The 21,355-nt window shown below is 34.9% G+C and overlaps 1 protein-coding gene and 1 pseudogene across 1 annotated transcript; one reads left to right on the top strand and one right to left on the bottom strand.

The window, feature by feature from the left end:
- The first annotated feature begins 4,018 nt into the window (after window positions 1-4,018).
- Window positions 4,019-6,043, top strand: LOC142518844 (cold-regulated 413 inner membrane protein 1, chloroplastic-like). Its single transcript, XM_075621671.1, has 6 exons — window positions 4,019-4,284; window positions 4,415-4,516; window positions 4,903-4,998; window positions 5,134-5,198; window positions 5,541-5,613; window positions 5,697-6,043. Exons 1-6 carry the CDS (start codon window positions 4,109-4,111, stop codon window positions 5,860-5,862), a joined length of 678 nt encoding a protein of 225 aa, XP_075477786.1. The 5' UTR covers window positions 4,019-4,108; the 3' UTR covers window positions 5,863-6,043.
- A 315-nt stretch (window positions 6,044-6,358) lies between these two features.
- Window positions 6,359-7,480, bottom strand: LOC142518347 (glucan endo-1,3-beta-glucosidase 1-like; annotated as a pseudogene).
- Window positions 7,481-21,355: the final 13,875 nt, after the last annotated feature.

The raw sequence follows: 21,355 nt of genomic DNA, 5'->3' as shown, positions 1-21,355 counted from the left end.
CTTGTTTTTGATTTGAAGATCTCTTGAAATCTTTTTGTGTATGTCGGTTTTTATCTTCTTATCTATTTTTTTGTACTCAGCAATTGGTTCTTCATCTCGAATCTCTATTTCATCTTCGTCTTCATGGATCTTCATGTTTTTGTTGATGTTTATTTCATTTGATTTTTCTACCTTTGGTGGTACACTGCTTTGTTTAGTTGGCTTGATAATTTTCCGAGATCTCCGTTTCTTGATATTGACATTTGTTGTTGGATAATTATCATGTATCTCAATAGCTTCTGCCATAATTTTTAACACTTCATCACGTTTTTCCACTAAATTATCCAACTTGAACAAGAATGTGTGGAGCTTGGAGCTTGGTTGATTTAGCGAATGTTTACATGAGTTATTTGGTAAATTCTGCATTGAAATTTTTTATTGTTAGATGCAATATTTATGTAGATATAAAATCATTTGTTTGTTTTATCTTATACTTTGTCATAAATTTGAATGAAATCTTCAATAGAACATCCGACAAAAGATGCTGCAACTTTTCCAAAAAATGTTATTCTTGTCATCTCATTCTCATCTTCAATTGTGATTGTTATTCTATACCTGTAACATAAAGAAATAAAGTAATGATCACCTTTTTTTTAGTGTGATCTAAAACTTGGTTTGTGTATTGGTAATTTTTTTTACATAAAAACAATTTGAATTCATTTTTATTTATCCTTTTCTATCCATTTGATGTATATAAGAGTAATTATTACACATAAAATTAATTTAAACTCATTTTGATTATTTTGAAGTGTTTTCTTATTGTACCAAACAATTATTTGTGTTTGTCATGCATAGGGTTTTACAATTTGGCAAATTGACAGCCACGTCAATTCAATCCTCATTATGTTTACCATTTGCTTAGTATAGGGCTTTGCACGGTAAATCACAATTATAAGAAATAAATATTGCCTCGTGGTTAACAAATATAACTTTTGACATAAAGATTAAGCAACATTCGAACTAAAAGATAAATCTTTCACTATCATTCAGTTTTGTTAAGTTAAGCGTGTAAGAGTGAAGGTAGTATTGGAATGAGTGAACTCCTGTGAATTTTTCGTGAGTTAAGCTGCTGACATTGTGTCGCTTATTTTAAATTTCATTAAATATATAATTTTTTTAAAAAAACTGTAAATTTCATTCCAAAAATAAAATTTCATTTTTCTTCAATTATTATAAAATTCATTAATACCTGAAAACAAACAAAAATAGACATGTATTTATTAATATTATTTAATGAAAATAAGGACATATATGTAAATTCACACAATTTTATTATAATTTTCAAATTTATTAGTCGTGTATTATTTACGTATTAATGGATGTTAATTTACTCAAGTTTAAAATAAAAATTGCATACAAATTTCTACGAGGCTGTTTCATGGGAACATGTCTCATATCCTACCATGATCATGAAAAATCATTGTTTTTCACTCTAAAAATTGACCGGTTGGCCCATCTGAAAGATATATCCATGAGACCGACTCACATAAGACCAATTCAAAAATTGGAGAATTATAAAATTAATAAAAAAAAAGAGAGAAATCAAACAAAAATAATTATTTTTAAAATAAAGATATAATTCATTCTGTGAAAATATATTGTAAATTTTATTATTCTTTTATTCATTTTAAATTATATTAAAGATATATTTTTTAAAACAAATAAAGTATAAATTTCATTTCAAAAAATGGTGGCTAAATTTCATTTTGTTCAATTTTATTTAGAATTAATTGATAGTTGGGGGAAAAAAACAATAAAATATGTATTTATTATTATTATTTTAAATTTTATTAAATATATTATTTTTTAAAAGAAAATGATGTATAAATTTCATTCCAAAAAACGAAGGCTTAATTTAAATTTCATTCTAAAAACTGGTGGCTAAATTTTATTTTTTTTCAATTTATTTTAGAATATGTTAAATAATAGATGAAAAAAACAAACAAGCGAAGAGAAGTATATTAATTATTATTATTTACGTTATTCATAGATGTTAATTTATATAAGTTAAAAATAAAATTGACACAGAAACTCCTATAGATTGTTTCACGAGTAACTTTTGTGAAACATGTCATATCCGACTTGAATCGTGAAAAAAAAATTATTTTTCACTTCTGAAATAACTGGGTCAGCCCCTCTCAAAGACTATTTAACAATGAAACTGTTTTACATAAAACCTATTAAAAATTGGAGAACTATAAAATTTTGAACAATAGTGTACATTTCATTTTTATTCAATTTATTTAAAATTCCTTAATTAATAAAAAATAGAAATCAAACAAAAATGCAAATTTCATTATTCTTTTATTTAATTTAAATTTCATTAAAGATATATATATATTTTAAAAAAAATAGAGTGTAAATTTCATTTCATAAAATGAAAGATAAATTTAAATTTTATTCCAAAAAATGGTGGCTAAATTTCATTTTTCTTCAATTTATTTTAGAAGTCATTAATAGCTGATAGAAAATAAACAAAAAAATATTTATTAATAATATCGTTTCGAATTTCATTAAAGATATGTTTTTTTTAAATGGAGTACAAATTTCTTCACAAAAAATGAAGGCTAAAATTCATTTCTCTTCAATTTATTTTAAATTCCATTAGTTAATAAATGAAAAACATGAAAAACAAAAAATAAATAAATAATGGAGTGCAAATTTCATCACAAAAAATGAAGGTTAAATTTCATTTTTCTTCTATATGAAAAAAACAAAAAAGAAACATATATTATTGAAGAATGAATGTTGATGCTAAATTTTATTTTGTTTCAATTTAGTTTAGATTCCATTAATTAATAGATGAAAAGAAAACAAACAAAACGATATATATTAATGAATACATTATTTAATGAAGATAAGGACATATGTAAAATCACAATTCAAAATCATATATTTATAGTAGTAAGTAATAAGTAATAATAATAATAATAGATAGATAATAAAATGAATTTTATTATAGATATAATTTTTTTTAAAAAAAAATGGATTGCAAATTTCATCACAAAAAATAATGCTAATTTTATTTTTCTTCAATTTAGTTTAGATTTCATTAATTAAAAGATGAAAACGTGCGGAAAAAATAAGGTCCTCGGGTTAGCGTGAGCACATCCAGCCCCCTTACTCAGTTTTCGGCACATTCGATCTCCTGATCAATATGCTCACCTGCATCAATCACACTTAGTGAGTTTAAAGACTCAACGCACGTAACTTAATAACGAATACATATACATAACATTCAACAATGAAAAATATTGTACTAAACATACATTTCATGATCTTAGTATAAGCGTAAACATGTCATAACGTGTCAAAACATCACATCATAACATCATATACTTGTTCATTTTCTTTAATCGAATTCAACTCGTTAGTTGTGACTTTCGTATTAGCTATATCGTATGAGTTTTATCGTAAAATTTAAAAAATAGAGTGCAAATTTCATTATAACAGAAAAGGCTAAATTTCATTCCTCTTCAGTTTATTTTAATTCATTAATTAACAGATTGGAAAAGACTAAAATTCATTTTTCTTCAATTTATTTTAAATTTCATTAATTAATAGATGAAAAAGATAGAAAAAAATAAAAAATAGAGTGTGTAAATTCACAAAAAAATCAACATGTATTAATTATTAACCTCTTCAGTTTATTTTATTTCATTAATTAATAGATTGGAAAAGACTAACATTTATTTTTTTTTAATTTATTTTAAATTTCATTACTTAATAGATGAAAAAATAGAAAACAAAAAAAATTAAAAATAGAGTTTGTAAATTTAAAAAAAATAAACATTTATTAATTATTATTATTAAATGAAGATAAAGTCATTTATGTAAATTCACAATTCACATTCATATATTTATATAGATATAGATATAGATTTATTTTAAATTTCATTACTTAATAGATGAAAAAATAGAAAACAAAAAAACTAAAAATAGAGTTTGTAAATTTTCCTTATACATAAATAATTAAATAAATAAATATTTATTCTGAAAACTACTTCGTGTTCTCAAATTCGCCGGCCACAAACAAGCGAACCAGAGATTATTACAAAGGCGTGATAAAATGCTGTCACTCACCCTCTGTATTCCCTCCTCTCCCTCTCCCTCTCCCTCTCCGTGCAACAAGCAACGAGTTTTTTCCCAGAAAATATACCCCTTGTGTCAAACCAGAATTGTTTGTCGTAACTCTATTCAAGTACAGGGGCACAAATTTAGCTCCCTCAGTTACAACCCGCTCCGGTGATTGTTTAATAGTCTTATAATCAAGGGGTTCCTAGAGAAACAAAGCTCATTCTGTTGATTTTTCTGATGGCTTTCTTGATTCTTGATTTTATTTTAAGTTTAATTGTAACACATGTTTGTAATGCAGAGAGTTTGTGATGAATAAGAAAGTATGTGGGTTCGGTGCTGTTTGTCATGCGGGGCCGTTAACACCTCGGAATCTGCAGTGGGTCTCCACTATTTCCACCGCGTATGTTTGCTATTTTGATTGTTTATTGCAGTACTGTTACCTCGAAGCTGATATCTGTTTTATTGATGCCCAGAGGATACATTAAACGTGAACTGAAAAATTAGGGACCTGTTGAGAGTTAATCTAAGGTGTTAAATGGATGAGTTATGGCTGTGGAAATTACTACTCTCATGATTGATAGGTTGATGATTCGATTGAGTGGTTGTTTCCAGCTTAAACGGGCTTCAATTTTTCGTTTATTTTTTTATTTTTCCAACTATATCTTAATCGAGATTCTTCCTGGATCTGATTTGAAATTCTTCAAGTAAATGTGCAGTAAAGCGTTCCATTTTTCAGGTGCTATTTCGAGATTTTGCTACAAAAAGTTATCGTCTTTCTTTTTCCAGGGTTCTAATGTTAGTAAGGGGCACAAGTATTCATAGACCCTTTCTTGCTCCTTTATTTGCCCTACAAGCACCTGCAAGCATCGTCTCATGGATAAAGTAAGCATTTTTAATAATGGTTCTAGTTTTGATAATAGAGACGGTTATTTTGATTATGGACATAACGAGATCATAATGAATTTACTGCTTGGTAAGTTACTTTTCTTTGGTGGTATATTCAAAACTGGTTTGCAGAGGTGAATATGGCATTTGGACTGCATTCTTGGCACTTCTTGTTCGCCTTTTCTTCTTCATTCCTGGTAGGCCTTTTCCGCTTTCCTGGATATAGTTAACAAGCATTAATTGGGATGTCACTGAATTTCTTGTTGAGCAAACAAATAAATTTGACTGCTACTATTCTAAATTAAAGCTCTTGAGAGTAATAGATATTTTCACGTTTTTAAATAATCTATTTCAAATCGCCCCCCCCCCCCCCCCCCCCCACTCTCCCCGCCCCAAATTATGGTCTGTTATCAAATTACAAGACTGTTTGGTGAAGGTGGTGCTTATTGGATGCTCTGCTACTCTGGAGTTACTTGTACAATATTCAGACCATAGAATAAATCTTGCATGAAAGAAAATGGTTTCTTACTGATTTACAGGAGAACTGGAGTTGCCTTTCATAGCATTACTCTTGGTGATCTTGGCCCCCAATCAAGTTATGAGTCGGTTGAGGTTAGTAAACAAATTATAACTAATCAACCTTTGATCTTTATGCCATTTGAGCTGATTGAGTCTGACAACAATGTTCATGGCAGGGGAACACAGGAAGGTATCATTCTTACATTGATAATAGCGGCCTATCTGGCATACCAGCATTTCTCTAGAACTGGCAGCTTGGCAAGAGCCTTTGATCAAGGTTCAATCTTTGCCACATTAGCTATCATCTGTATTGTTGTTGTTTCATGCTTGCTTTTGATCTAACTTTTGAGTTAGAGAAGCTACATTTTTAAAATTGTTTCTTAACAGCTCAAGATCAGACTTTTGTACATGTTGTTTTTTTAATGAAACATTTGTGCTGTGTTTAGGATTAAAAAAATATACTCTATTTTAGGTCCAACTTTATAGAACTTTCATTTAATGGGAAATACATGTGTTGCTTCATCCATCCGATCATCTTTTGGTGAATACTCTGAACTTGCAAAAAGTTTTCAAGCTGAAACTCGATGGAGGTTAGATTGTGAATCACAGTATCATGGACTTGGCACAGTTATACTGATGAGAAATCTATTATTATAATAATTTGATTACTAATTATTGCTGAGTATTTTACACATCTGTTCACTATAATTGCCATAAACCAGGCATTCTTGTCTAAAAGTGCTCCTCGACTTAAGAATTTAGCTATTATTAATTAACTAGAATATTCTATTTTTTATATTTCTCCCTTGATCTCTACTTGATCTAATAACTTCCAATTATCGCTGTATGGTTAAGACATCGAAATTATATCATGCCATATCTTTCTGCCTCAAAATTTTGTGAAGCTTGGAAACAGCCAAGTTAACTGCTATCTCCTTTGGAGGTCAGAACCAAATTTGATCCTTGTCTAGAGACAATTGGCAACAGAAACTGTCAATACGAGACAGGTAGCAGTAGGCTGTGTGATATGGTCTCTGCTGAATTTGGGGTGCCTGTTGGTTCGGTACCATCATCATAGCCCGTTGGTTCTGAACCAAAGCCATTTCCCACTCCCGGCGTGTGAGGATTGATAGGCGTAGTTATGCTGCAATGGAAGTTTCCGAAATTTTCATCTCAGTCTGGAAAAAATCTGTCTAATATTTTAAACTCCGTAACTTTACATGGGCGGCGGCGGCGGCGTTGGAATTGCCGGTGTTGTTGTGGGTGTTGTGGGGGTGCTGGTGGATAACACATAATGACAGCTCCCGTGACCTGATCAATATATGATTGGAACTTTAAATGTTGTACTCAATAGTTGCAACAATTTGGATAGACATCATGCAGAATATATCACAACTCTGAGGAGAGGAGTTGTCTCAAATTGATTATTTGACATTGCAATTGCGCTTCTCTCTCCGACATATTAAGTTTTTGAGAATATGCTAAGTCTTATTATCAAGGACTGAATCTTTAACTATTAGCATATAATTAATAGAGTTCAAAATCTTACTTGGGTCGGTGTAAGACAGCTGTGCCGTTCCTCCAAAAGCACAGCTGGTGGAAATTGGATTCTTCTGGTAGTAGTCGTTAAAAGCATAAGAAGCATGGTCACGCAGCGTATTGGGATCATAGCAAAGTGCACCTGGTTGAATCGCTGAACAGTCTGCTCCTCCATAGCCACATGCATAGTCTAAAGCTACCTGTAAAGCAGTCTGCGAATGTGGGGACCCGGACGCTAATTCAGTTCTTAATCTTCTTTGGGAATAATTAAAAACAATTAAATAAACAGGGTCTAAATTTTTTTTTTTTTAAAATACACAAGCGGAAACATATGAAATAAATCTTATTTCATTTACAAGATCAGTATCCAGATCTAAGTACAAGTTCTGTACCAAAGTAAATCATAACAACCACTGTTCATTCACTATATGTCCGGTAATGAAACAGATCTATTTCTGGGTCCGAATCTTCACGCTAAACTAGTCCTCTCTCGTCCTCGTCTTGACCCTGATGCTGTTCCACCTGTTGTCATGCACACATACAAACAAAACAACAGCCGGATAACTCCGGTGAGAATTATATTCCCAGTATAAACCATGTATACATGCATTTCATATAAACAGATATAAAAATATGAAGCAGATATCTATAACATGTATCACAGTCAGAAACATGAATCAATATCAAACTGTAAATCACACTCTGAACATGTATCAAAATCAGAAAACATGAATCAATATCAAGCGGGAAATCACGCTCTGTGACTCTGAGACTCTGACTCGACTCATTCCTAATCTAGGGATCCCGATCTGAATAAGAATGCAACAATCTCCCACCTACTCTCCCGATCGTGGTGGCGGTACGTTCTTATTACGGACTTTGGTCCTGTCCATATTGAATCTCGCTATAGAAGTTGCTCCACTCCTATGCACTATCAATATGACCAAACGTTCGGTGTCTTGGCATATCCTGCCAAAGACTAGGCCTATCCGCCCTGGCATGTCCTGCCACTGACTCATCACAACACATACTAGACTATACATCCATAGCCTAGACATATCAAACTTATCAATTGCAAATATTAATGCAATAAGATAAAGTATGTGATTTTGGGAAACTCAAGTCAAATCAAACGCGAGTTGTGCAATCCCGAATCAACATTAATTTATACATTTCTCTTCTCGGTCTGACGAAGTCGAAATCTCGAATTCCACTCTGTGCATATTCAATCTGGTAATGACAATATCAAATATACGGTGTCAATGTACAACTCAATTCAAGACCTGTTCTGATCAATACTCAAATCACGACATAATTTGATCAATGTCAACGATATAACGATATAATCTCAATCAATACTGAATCTGCTCAATGTCAATCTACTGATGTTTCGACGTCATAACAATACAATCTCGATAATCCCGTCAATCTCAACATCAAAGATATAATAACACGACTCATAATCAATATCAGTACAACTCATAATCTCAACAATAACAGATCATAATCTCAAATCTGTACAAGCTCGCAATACCGGCAATACAATATCAGTATATACGAATCACAACTCATCTGATCCAATTCTGAATAATATCAATCTACCCAGCAATACAGTATCAATCAGATATCAATCCCAACATCTCATAATCGATAACAACACAATTCTGATATCAAATCGGTCTAATCACAATCAAATCAACTCTGAAAATTCATAACAATTACATAAACAGTCTGTTCTTCGATCCGGTTTCGATTATACAATGTCTGATATCGCAAGAGCAACATATATGGATCATATCCGATTCTGGCAGTATCATAATTTCAAATCATCACAAAACGTAATAAAACTTACGTCCAGTTAAAGCTCTCGTCGGTAGAAACTCAGTACTGAAGTCGGATTGAAAATCTAACAGACGGGTCGTTCACAAATAACAAATCTAAGAATATAAAGGCGTAGTGATTCTAGGGAGAATTCTCTCGATTCTTTTCTCTGAAGATTTCTGAAGGAATTACATATATATATCCATTGCATGTCCATGATACGTGGCTTGTTTTTCTTAAACTTCGGTCGGCGCTCGGGCGGTCGATAGTTCTGCCCACTTCTTGGCTTGTTATGCACCAACGTCCGGCTTCTCCTTTCACGTCTTACTTTAGCCCCTGTAATCCCAATTCTGTCAATTAATCAACGTCTGATTACAGTAATTAAATCTCGGGCATTACAGCGAAGCAGTGGGATTAGCGATGCACCAAACCCCACTTGATGATGTAGGTGTTGTCGTAATTGGTCCTGAGTTGGTTGGTGGAGATGGGCCGATTGGATTCACGATAGGAGATGTACCTGGTGTTGTAGGATTGACAATGGGAGCGTGCCCCGGAGCTGTCTCTCTCTGGGTACTCACCGTGGAAGGTGAAAACACCGTGTCAATTTCTTGATGGTCAAGTTTTTTACTTTCTTTGATGGCTTTCGATGGTGGTTTTCCTGATATATTTGTATCTGAAGGTGGAAAAAGTAATCTTCAGTTGGAAGGAAAATAAAGTTGTCTTTAATTGAATACCGTGGGTATTTTATTTGATTTTGAGAAAATAATCAATCTTTGAAAGTTTGTTTAATTTCTTTTAATTATTGTCTCGGCCTGTATGGATATGTAATCAGAATACCTGTACGCGGAGGGATTAAACCATGCAAAAGGCAAGGATCCATCGAAAATTCTTAGACAATAATGAAGGTCTGAGACGTAAAATGATATAGATATACTAATTATGACACAGTTGCTTTTCTTTTGATAAGGTTATCGAAGATTAGAATAGTGATATGGTTATAGAAAATAGGTATCATGATATATTTGGAGCAGCGCCCACCAGAACAAAGCTCAAGAAAGTGCAAACTTACCCGAGATTAGGAACATGCAGACCAGAAAGAATGTTGCACGACAGAGCACTCTGGTATCCATTATTGCCTTGTTCACCTGGGGTAATGCCTGGATAAATTTGGGTTTTTCTCAAAACAAGGGAATGAGGACCCGTGTCTCAATGAAGAAGCTATCTCCATTTGCTATGTTCAGTTTATATATAAAGTGCTAAGAATCATAGCTTTCTTGCACTGAAGAGAGTGAAAGAGAGGTCTGTGTTGGGGAATATAAGAAGACTTGAGGAAGGAGGCATTGGTTTGTTGGATACTGCAAGCAAGAAGATGTGCTCAAATAGGTATAACAGGTACGGGAAAGTAAAAGACCCAAGGTTGTCATATTTTCAACTTGGCTCTTCGGAGTGTCGTTTTCGATCTCTTGTTCCGCGTAAATAGATTGGTGTCACAAATTATAAAATAAACTCTAAAATAATTTAATTCACATAGACACGAAACATGAGACTCTTTTGAAGTAGGAAATACGAGTCGTATATTTGAAATATAAATATTTAATTTGTTCGTGAGAAAATAGTAAACTAGCATGGTGGTTTTGGTATGCTCTTTTTTTTTCTTTTCTGACCGTCTTTCCACTGTATCATGGTACTAATTCATGCAAAAGGTGAAGAGAACAAACAAGAGAGATTTTATTCTATTTATACATCCTATGGTTTACAAAGGTTTCACCTGTCTTTCGCTACTGGAATTCTTGATCTCGAATTTTTACACCTAATTATTATATCAAGGAGTTACCAAATACTGCTTGATTGATTTACTACATCATGAGAATTTTACTATTATTCACACATTTTACTAGTTTCAACATACGATGTTTATTAATATTCAACATTCACACAAATTTTCATGCTTCAACAAGGGTTTCAAAGTAATGAAGTGACCAAAATATGTGAGTATGCACGTCATTAATTTATATTCATCTTTCAACAATTATCAATTTCATCACCACCTAGTTTACTTACGCATGATTTTTTTTTTTTTTTTTTCAAATGACAACAAATTAATAAAGGAAAAGAATTATCCCTTCCCTGTACTTATATTAAAGTTGTGCGTTGTCGCTTATTAACTAGATGACACACATGACTCAAAATCAATGAAACACAAACCAAATGCAAGAATTTTGTGAGGTTCGTGCTTCTAATTAATATTTAATTACCAAAAAATAATGATTAATTAAATATTACCAAAAAATAATGATTAATTAATGTAAACAACAAAAACGAGTTTAAAATATTCATTTGGGCATGTAGAAATTTTGTCATGACATTTTTGTAAATAGGACATCCCAAAACTTTCTGAAAACACAACAACGATATACACTTGAAAATAACATCAAGTTCACAATCAAACAAACCAATATCCTACAGCCGCACTGGCCTGAACTGGAAACAGTATATCACAAATAATCCAAAATAACATAAAAACATCACAATATAGCTACACTAGACATCTCCCTGGAAAAAATATCAAACTAGTATAATATATACAGATATTTGGGAACTCTGACACAAATCGACTCAACTACTGGGTACCACTCGCTGATACTCCACCAAACACATGAAGTCCCCTGGAATAACATGTTATGATATCAAAAATAACCACAACATAAAAAGAAAACATGGGTCGGATCCCAGTACGACAAACCAGCAAAATTACGACGTAAATAAATGGAATGTAATAATATCAAGTAAAATGCAATGTTATGTGATGCATGAATGTAAAAATGGAATAAATGATATCAAACGGAGTCCAAACAAATAGCATCAACGACAGTAGCAATGGCCACCCGTGCCAGGAATGCAGCATCAAATCGTCACTCGTCCATGCACGTAGCATCGGGAATGCGATTAGCTAAATCGCTCGTCCCTAGGTGTCATCTGAGAATGTGGCTAATCCTATCCCACTCGTCTGTCTGATGACTCAATATATCTCAACAAAATCAACATAAATTGTTGTCAAAAGAGTCAAGGCTGAATATATTATGCCAAAAAAATTAAAGCATGAATGCAAGGCCGATCCTAGCAATTTTTGGGCCCGAGTCTAACTTTTTTAAAAAATCCTCTCATCGTGTGTTCATATTTTTTAGTTTCATAACAACTTTTTCGAATTAAATCAATATATTAAAACTAATATAAAAAATAAACGAATAAAAAGATCAAACATATCCAAAATGATAACTAAAAAAATCATCTTATAGAGCAGATTTATAAATTTCGCCGAACAGATTGTAGACGACAGATGGAATTGTCGGATACCATAGCAATACTACTGGTCTAGTGCTATGATACAAAATTTTAGTGCTCGATGAAGCAAAACAATCTTGTACGAGAAAATAAAAAAGAAAAACTAACCGCCAAAAATAGTCAGATACAGTAAAGAATATAGCGGAAGATTCGTGATTATTTAGAAAAATCGAGAAACTTCATGGTTTAGATTTTTTTAGGAAATTCACTATTAATCGAATAACATCAAATAAATCTCGATTCTAGGCGCGGTTGTGCCGCTTGCTGGCGACAAGAAGCGGTAGCGAACGTTTTTTTCAATAGGTTATCTGTAGTCAAATATTTCATACGAACTAGTAGTGTTTGGGCATGATGATTGCGCGGGTTAAAAAATAGAGTCAAAAATATTTTGTCCACTAATTAAACATTAAGTAGGCAGAGCGATATTTTTCTTTTGTGCGGGTTAAGACTTAAGAAATACTAGTTACTCTGCATATGCGATGTGTGTGTACAGTTTTTTTATCATTATCGATGGACGAAAGTGAAATTTGACAAATTATGGAGGGACTAAATTGATATTTGAATTGTTGAAATAAAAAATTAAAAATAAAAGTGTGTTGAAATTTAAAAACAAAAAACAAAAGTGTAATATTATTATCATATAAAAGTAAAGTTGGAAGAAAAAGTTGGTGTCCTTTCTAGGTGGTTACTATCATGTCTTCAACATTAATAAAATAGAATAGATGCATGAAATATTAAATTGAAATTAGCAAAAATAATTATTGTTATTTTTGTAATAAAAATATGGAGATACCAATCTACCAAAGATAGTTATTATAATATTCATATTTTTAATGATATAATTGTAAGAAATATTGAATATTGGAATGTGTGAAATAAAGTTAAGGAAGACAATGACTTTGTTATGAAAAACCTAAAATAATATATTTATGTTGGAAAAACATATACTAATATATAATAAATTTTTTCAAAAAATTATAGGCCCCATAAAATAAATGGGCTTGAGTCAATGGACTCTCATACCTCTACATAGGCACGATCCTGCATGAATGTATCCGATACAACATTCAAGACACATAATAACAAACAACATCCACTCGATGTTCTTACACGTCGATATAGACGTCATAATAATATATTTCATCCACATCCACGACCTAAGGATGATTGATAATCATATAGCAATTAACATATACTTCTTGTAACTGCTGTTGTCATGTCATTATGCCATGATCACAATGGGAGCTTGAGCAGTATCGATTATTTCCTTGATCCAAGAAATATGTCATTCAGTAATAGTGAATATGTCAAACTTATTTTCATATATTGACATCTCTTTCAGCCGCTCAAAATTTCCATCGAAGTTGGACCGGAAGTATTCGTCATTTTTCTTAAAATATGTTCCAAAATTGTGAACCCCTTAGAGTATACATCACAAATTGATTTGTTTTTTTGTTTTTTTGTTTTTATATATATATTTTGGTCGTTTGTGACTCTTTTTTAGGGCTTTCAAAGAAACTGTTATATGAAATAAAGGCATGCTACTGATACCATTTCTCAAAGAAGGACCGGCTCAAGTTCTCCACAAAACATCATGGTTTTGCCATAAAGTGTGGCCACACCTATATGGATTATTCAATAAACGGTTGCTAAGGTGACTCAGAAAATTCACATCAGATTAATGCACAGATTTACAGCATCCATGACTTCCCCTTATTTATTTTTTCTGTGTTTTTTTAGCCATGAAATCAATTATATTTTGTGTAACTAAAATGTAAATAAATAATATACAAATTTAATATTATAAAAAATTTATAGATATCATTTTCATAAAATCAAATAGTCACCTCGTTACTAGTGCAGTTACATGAACATAAACATCTTCTATTATGGTAAATGTCTATGTTTGATTGCAATTCATTAATGAAAAAGTACTTCCACGAAATAAAAAAAAATTCAAGATATTATCAAACATTTTAGTAATAGATTAGTTCGTAATAAATTTATAAGAATCTAGTGTGGGGCCCTTAACTCTTAATCGTTATTACAATGCAATCTGATTAGGGTTAACTAATTACAGCGGAAAACGAGTTTAAATTTTCTTTACAATGAGCCCAAATCATTTTATTTGAATACTAAAAATAGTATTTCATCTCACGTCATAAACATGCCCACACGAAATCAAAATCAATTATATACAAACAACTCATATTCTCGGGACATGCCCCTGTATATAGATACATATACATATATACTGGGAACAAGACAAAAACATAAAACCTCAGCCCAAGCTGTGGCTCCCTCCAGAAGTACCCTCTCCAGTCTCCTGATATCCTGGAGTACCTGCCATTGTCCACACACAAAGACAACAACAGCCCCCCTTGGGGGTGAGCAAAGCTCCGTATGGAACAACCAATCATATATACCACAGATATCTAAACGATGATATATGGTATGCAATGCATGTATGTCGTGGAGGTATCAGGTCAAATGCCCATCCACTGAGCACATGTCAGAATCAATCGAATCGCTATCAAATCAATGCTCGAGCTAGCACACCGGCCAATATGGGATACTCGTATGATAGCGTCGGCAAAGCGCCATCAAATCCCAAATCTCATATCCAATCATATGGGGCCACAATTGTCTATGCTTTACGGGTCATATAATACCGGCATAGCGATTGTGTTCACAAACCCCGGAATCCAATCCAATCATATCAGGGTATCCAAGGATCATAGCTCAACGTGCATGTCATGTATCGATGTATGCATCAAACGATGTGTGTTAACAAAACATTTATTTTATACATCGATATCTCAATCTCAAATGTCATGTATGCCACATCAATCAACAAATAAGGCATATAGACATGTATTCTCATTCCAATCAATCAAATCAATCCAACATATATCATATAATACAGATACATGTCGTATGTTACCCGGTCACAACATACCTCAATTCTTCGTTTCCAGTTGATGTAGCCTGAAGATATTGATATTACACTTTATCTACATCAGTAACATACTCATTCCAATCAATAACATACTCCAAAATCATTAATATGAGTTTCAAATATCATTTGAAACTTCGAAAATTCATATCAAATCAAAATCATATCATAATTCAATTCCGACTTCGAATATAAGTTTCTTGTCGGTTATTCTACTACATATCAGAAATTCAACTTCAAATACATGATATTCCAGCACTTTAATATTTAAAGCTGCTGGAACTAGAAGAAAATTACCTCAGTCAGAAGCCCTCGACGCGACGATCACAAATATATAATTTGTTTCGCGTTTAGACAGCGTTTTGAAGTCGATTTGGACGGAAGAAATCGAAATCCTCTCAATTCTCTCGCGATTACCGAATAAAAAATGACAAAAAGGAAGAAAAGAACTTAATCTTATCCTCCACCGCTTCGGCGCTCGGGCGGTAGAATTCTCGCGCCCGAGCGCGAGAGGTTCTGCCCCCGAGTTTCAAATGGACCGCGCTCGGGCGGTCAAAAATTACCGCTCGGGCGGGGCATGTTCTGTCCCAGAACACCCCTTATTCTACACTGGCGCTCGGGCGGTCATTTTCTACCGCCCGGGCGCCACATGTACTGTACCAAATGTTGGTTTTGGTATTATATTGGCGTCCGGCCTCTCCAATCGAGCTCTTACCACATCAATTCATTTTCAATATTCATTTTCTCAATTTCATTGTCATAATATACATCAAATGTATAATCGCATATCAAATTCCTGAATTATCGATAATCATATAAGATTTACGATAATACGATACACGGTCCTTATATTTCTCCCCCTCTTAAAAGATTTCGTCCTCGAAATCTCAAACATCTCTATATACATAACATTGGCAAACATACATGTGTCACAAGTTATAGTACATATCAAAACTAAAATCAGTAAAAGGATCAGAATACATCGAATACAATGGAACAGATGGACTAGCATCAAATAAATGCGGATATTATTCTCGCATTTTGCTTTCCAATTCCCACGTCGACTCTTCAACACCATGTCGTGTCCATTGCACTCGAACTAGAGGAATCGATTTATTTCGCAATATCTTTTCCTTTCGATCCATAATGCGAACAGGTTGTTCAACATAGGAAAGAGAAGGATCAAGTTCAACCTCATCAGGTGCAAGTACATGTGATGGATCCGGTTCATATTTCCTCAGCATAGAAACATGAAACACATCATGAATGGCAGATAGAGCTGGTGGCAATGCCAATCGATACGCAAGATCACCAACTCGATCCAGAATCTCGTATGGACCAACATAACGAGGAGATAATTTCCCTCGCATGCCAAATCGAACAGTGCCTCTAAAGGGAGATATTTTCAGAAATACTCTGTCACTTTTCTGGAATTCCAAGGGTCGTCTCCGTTTGTTCGCATAACTCGTTTGACGATCCTGAGCAGCTTTCATCCGCTGCCGAATCAACCGAACCTTATCATTCATTTCCTGTATTATTTCAGGTCCAGTCAATTGTCTCTCACCAATCTCATCCCAGAACAACGGTGATCTACATCGTCTCCCATATAGAGCTTCAAACGGTGCCATACCGATACTCGTCTGAAAGCTACTATTATAAGAAAATTCAACCAATGGTAAGGCATCTTGCCATCCCATTCTGAAGTCCATCACAATTTCAACATATCCTCTAATTTGAATCGTACGCTCAGTTTGACCATCAGTTTGAGGATGATAAGCAGTACTCATAGCCAAACGCGTACCCATCGCTTCCTGGAAACTACCCCAGAATTTAGAAGCAAATCTGGGATCACGATCAGATACAATTGAGACTGGCACACCGTGCAGTCTCACTACATTCTCGATGTATAAACGGGTCATTCTCTCATAGGGATAAGTCCGCTCATACGTAATAAAATGTGCAGATTTCGAAAGCCGATCGATAATAACCCAAATAGCATCACAGCCCTTGGGCGAACGAGGTAAATGAGTCACAAAATCCATAGCAATATGTTCCCTATTCCATTTCGGGATTTCAAGACTATGGAGTAATCCTCCCGGTTTCATTCTCTCGGCTTTTACTTGCTGGCAGACAAGACATTTAGAGATAAACTCAGCAATGTTCTTCTTCATACGTTTCCACCAGAATTGAGGTCTCAATGTCAAATACATCTTTCGACCTCCAAGGTGAATACTGTATTTGCTATAATGTGCTTCTCGAAGAAGGGCAGATTTCAAATCAGAATCATCAGGGACTACTAGCCGACCATTAAGTCGTAAAAAACCATCAGAAGAAATCTGGAATCCAGATTGATGTCCTGTCGATACCAGTTCTTTCGACTTTTGGATCTGAGCATCGCTTCGTTGGGCCTTTCGTATCTTCGATATCAAATTCGGCTCAATTTGCAATGCTGAAACAGTGACATAATTCCAATTCGAGTGAAAGGTCCAGCCAGAAGTACATATATCCTCATGTACCTTGGCGACACAAACAGAAGCTAGAACAGAATCGTAAACTTTCCGGCTCAGGGCATCCGCAGTAACATTCACCGATCCAGAGTGATATTGAATCTCACAATCAAAATCCTTCAAGAGATCCATCCACCTGCGTTGCCTCATATTCAAATCAGATTGAGAAAAGAGATATTTCAGACTCTTATGGTCCGAATAAATAACAAACTTTTCTCCGTACAAGTAATGGCGCCAGATCTTCAATGCAAACACAATGGCAGCCAATTCGAGATCATGAACAGGATAACGTGTTTCATGAGATTTCAATTGACGAGATGCATAAGCAACCACTTTGCCATGTTGCATCAGAACACAGCCCAGACCTTTACCAGACGCATCTGTACACACCACAAATCCTCTGGTACCTGAAGGAATAGTAAGCACAGGTGCTGTGGTTAATCTCGTCTTCAATTCAAGAAAACTAGCTTCACATTCATCTGACCAAATGAATCGCTGATTCTTCTGTGTCAGTTGAGTAATAGGTTTAGCTATCTTCGAAAATCCCTCAATAAAGCGACGATAATATCCCGCTAAACCCATGAAGCTACGGATCTCAGGAACATTCGTAGGTCTTGGCCAATTCAATACAGCTTCGACCTTCGCAGGATCAACAGATATGCCATGTCTCGAAATGACGTGGCCCAGAAATACCACTTTGTCCATCCAGAATTCACATTTGGACAATTTAGCATACAAATGACTAGTACGAAGAGTTTGAAGTACCAGTCTCAGATGTTCAGCATGCTCCTTTTTCGATTTCGAATAGACAAGAATATCATCAATAAAAACAATAACGAATCGGTTCAGATAATCTCGGAAGACACGATTCATTAAGTCCAAAAAAATAGCAGGAGCATTCGTAAGACCAAAAGGCATAACCAAGAATTCATAGTGGCCATACCTCGTACGAAAAGCAGTTTTGGACACATATTCGTCTCGAACTAGTACTTGATGATACCCAGAACGAAGATCAATATTCGAGTATACAGAAGTACCTTGAAGCTGATCAAACAAATCATCAATACGAGGAAGTGGGTACTTGTTTTTCACAGTAGCCCGATTCAATTGCCTATAATCAATACACATTCGCATCGTACCATCTTTCTTTCGAACAAATAAAACTGTAGCTCCCCAAGATGATACACTCGGTCGAATATATCCCTTATCGAGAAGATCCTGTAATTGTTCCTTCAATTCTTTCAATTCCAGAGGTGCCATGCGATAGGGAGCTTTCGAAATAGGCGCAGTCCCCGGCACAAGATCAATACTAAACTCGACTTCTCGATGAGGAGGAAAATCAGGAATTTCATCGGAAAATACATCCGGGAATTCTTTCGCAACAAGAATCTCAGATAAAGGAGACTCCTTCTTCGAAATATCAATAGCGTAGATAAGATAACCTTCATCTCCGCTAGTCAACAATCGGGACATTTCCAAGGAAGATACCAATGGAATTTTGGCTTGAGAACCCTTGCCATAAAAATTCCACTTGGGTCCATCAATCGGTCGAAATCGAACAACTCCATGACAACAATCAACAGTAGCTCGATTCGTCATCAAGATATCCATGCCAACAATACAATCAAAGTCGTGCATTGGGAGGACAATCAAATTCAGAAATACCACATTATCCTCATATATCAATACACAATTATGCACAACTTTTTCAGACAAAATAATCTTCCATGCTGGCGTGGCTATCGACAAAGTGTCATACAACGGGGTACACTCAATATCGTGAGATGCAACAAATGCATGAGATATGAATGAATGAGATGCTCCTGTATCAAATAAAACACGTGCAGGATAATCGCAAAGCGTGAAAATACCTGCAATCACGCCTCCAGGAGCTTCTCTCGCCTGATCCTCAATCATGGCATACACTCTCACTTGAGGAGGAACTTGGGCACTCTGACCACCCGGTCCTCGATATCGTGGGGCACTCGACTGCTGAAAAGATGGAACAGGAACGGCAAGTCTCGTCATACCAGGGCCACCTCTAAATCCTGGCTGGGGTTGAGCAGAAGTCGTACCCCTGTTTGGACAAACTCGAGAGAAATGGCCTTCCTGCCCACATTGATAACAAGTATCAAACATACCTCGACACTGCTCGATAGTATGTTTGCCTCCACAATGGCTACAATAGGGAGCAATCACAGGACTCCCTCGCTGTGATCCACTAGAGCTCGAAGAAGACGAAGAAACAGAACCAGTCTTCTTGAACTTCTTACCTCTCGGCCGCAAAGTAGGCTGCTGAGCTAACACCGGAAGTGGAGGAGTATACTGTGGACCTCCTCTCCTAAGTCCAGCCTCGGCTGCCTTAGCTCGTTCAACTGCCTCTGCGTAGCTGGTAGGCAATCGAGAAACAACATAAGTATATAAAGCAGGATGTAAACCATTTACAAACCTGTTATATTTTGCCCTCGCATTCCCAGCTACGTGAGGTGCATACTTCAGTAAAGTAGAAAACTTCGAAGCATACTCTGCAACAGACATCGTTTCCTGCTGCAGATTATTGAATTCATTCTCCAAGTGACTTCAATCCCGGCCACTTTCAATCCAATCTCAGCGGCTTCCCACCAAGATTTAGCTCGGTCTTTCAGCTGATACAAAGCAAGTTTCAGTCTCCGAGCCTTGGAATACTCAACAATATTAAACAGGTGCTCGATATCCTTCAGCCAGGCCTCATCTCTTTCAGCACTCTCAGTGCCAAAGAACCTCGGTGGTTTTAGATCCTGAAATCGAGTCATCACTACATCCATGGACAATCCTTCAAATTGCCCAACAATCCTCTCAGTACTGCTACTCGCAGTTTCATTTGTGGGATCCATCTACAAATCAAAAGATGAATATCACAATTTCATAATCTCATCATCTCATATCATCAATCTCATCAGATACTTACTCAAATCAAATCAAATAAGAGCAAGTAATACAAATAAATCAAACACATACGCACAATTCATTTGTGCCTATTCACGTGTACACAAGACTCAATAGAGCATTCCCAGCTATGCTCTGATACCATACTAGTGTAGGGGCCCTTAGCTCCTAATCGTTATTACAATGCAATCTGATTAGGGTTAACTAATTACAGCAGAAAACGAGTTTAAATTTTCTTTACAATGAGCCCAAATCATTTTATTTGAATACTAAAAATAGTATTTCATCTCACGTCATAAACATGCCCACACGAAATCAAAATCAATTATATACAAACAACTCATATTCTCGGGACATGCCCCGGTATATAGATACATATACATATATACTGGGAACAAGACAAAAACATAAAACCTCAGCCCAAGCTGTGGCTCCCTCCAGAAGTACCCTCTCCAGTCTCCTGATATCCTGGAGTACCTGACATTGTCCACACACAAAGACAACAACAGCCCCCCTTGGGGGTGAGCAAAGCTCCGTATGGAACAACCAATCATATATACCACAGATATCTAAACGATGATATATGGTATGCAATGCATGTATGTCGTGGAGGTATCAGGTCAAATGCCCATCCACTGATCACATGTCAGAATCAATCGAATCGCTATCAAATCAATGCTCGAGCTGGCACACCGGCCAATATGGGATACTCGTATGATAGCGTCGGCAAAGCGCCATCAAATCC

The sequence above is a fragment of the Primulina tabacum genome, chromosome 11 (assembly GCF_025594145.1).
Source record: "Primulina tabacum isolate GXHZ01 chromosome 11, ASM2559414v2, whole genome shotgun sequence".
Lineage (NCBI taxonomy): Eukaryota > Viridiplantae > Streptophyta > Magnoliopsida > Lamiales > Gesneriaceae > Primulina > Primulina tabacum.
Note: the sequence above shows the minus strand (reverse complement) of the source record. Positions and strands in the feature narration are given on the sequence as shown.

Coding starts and splice junctions, on each gene's coding strand:
- LOC142518844 (XM_075621671.1), top strand. CDS start 4,109: ATGCTGTCACTCACCCTCTGTATTCCCTCCTCTCCCTCTCCCTCTCCC. Junction 4,517..4,902: donor GTCTCCACTATTTCCACCGC/GTATGTTTGCTA, acceptor TTCTTTTTCCAG/GGTTCTAATGTTAGTAAGGG. Junction 5,199..5,540: donor CCTTTTCTTCTTCATTCCTG/GTAGGCCTTTTC, acceptor ACTGATTTACAG/GAGAACTGGAGTTGCCTTTC.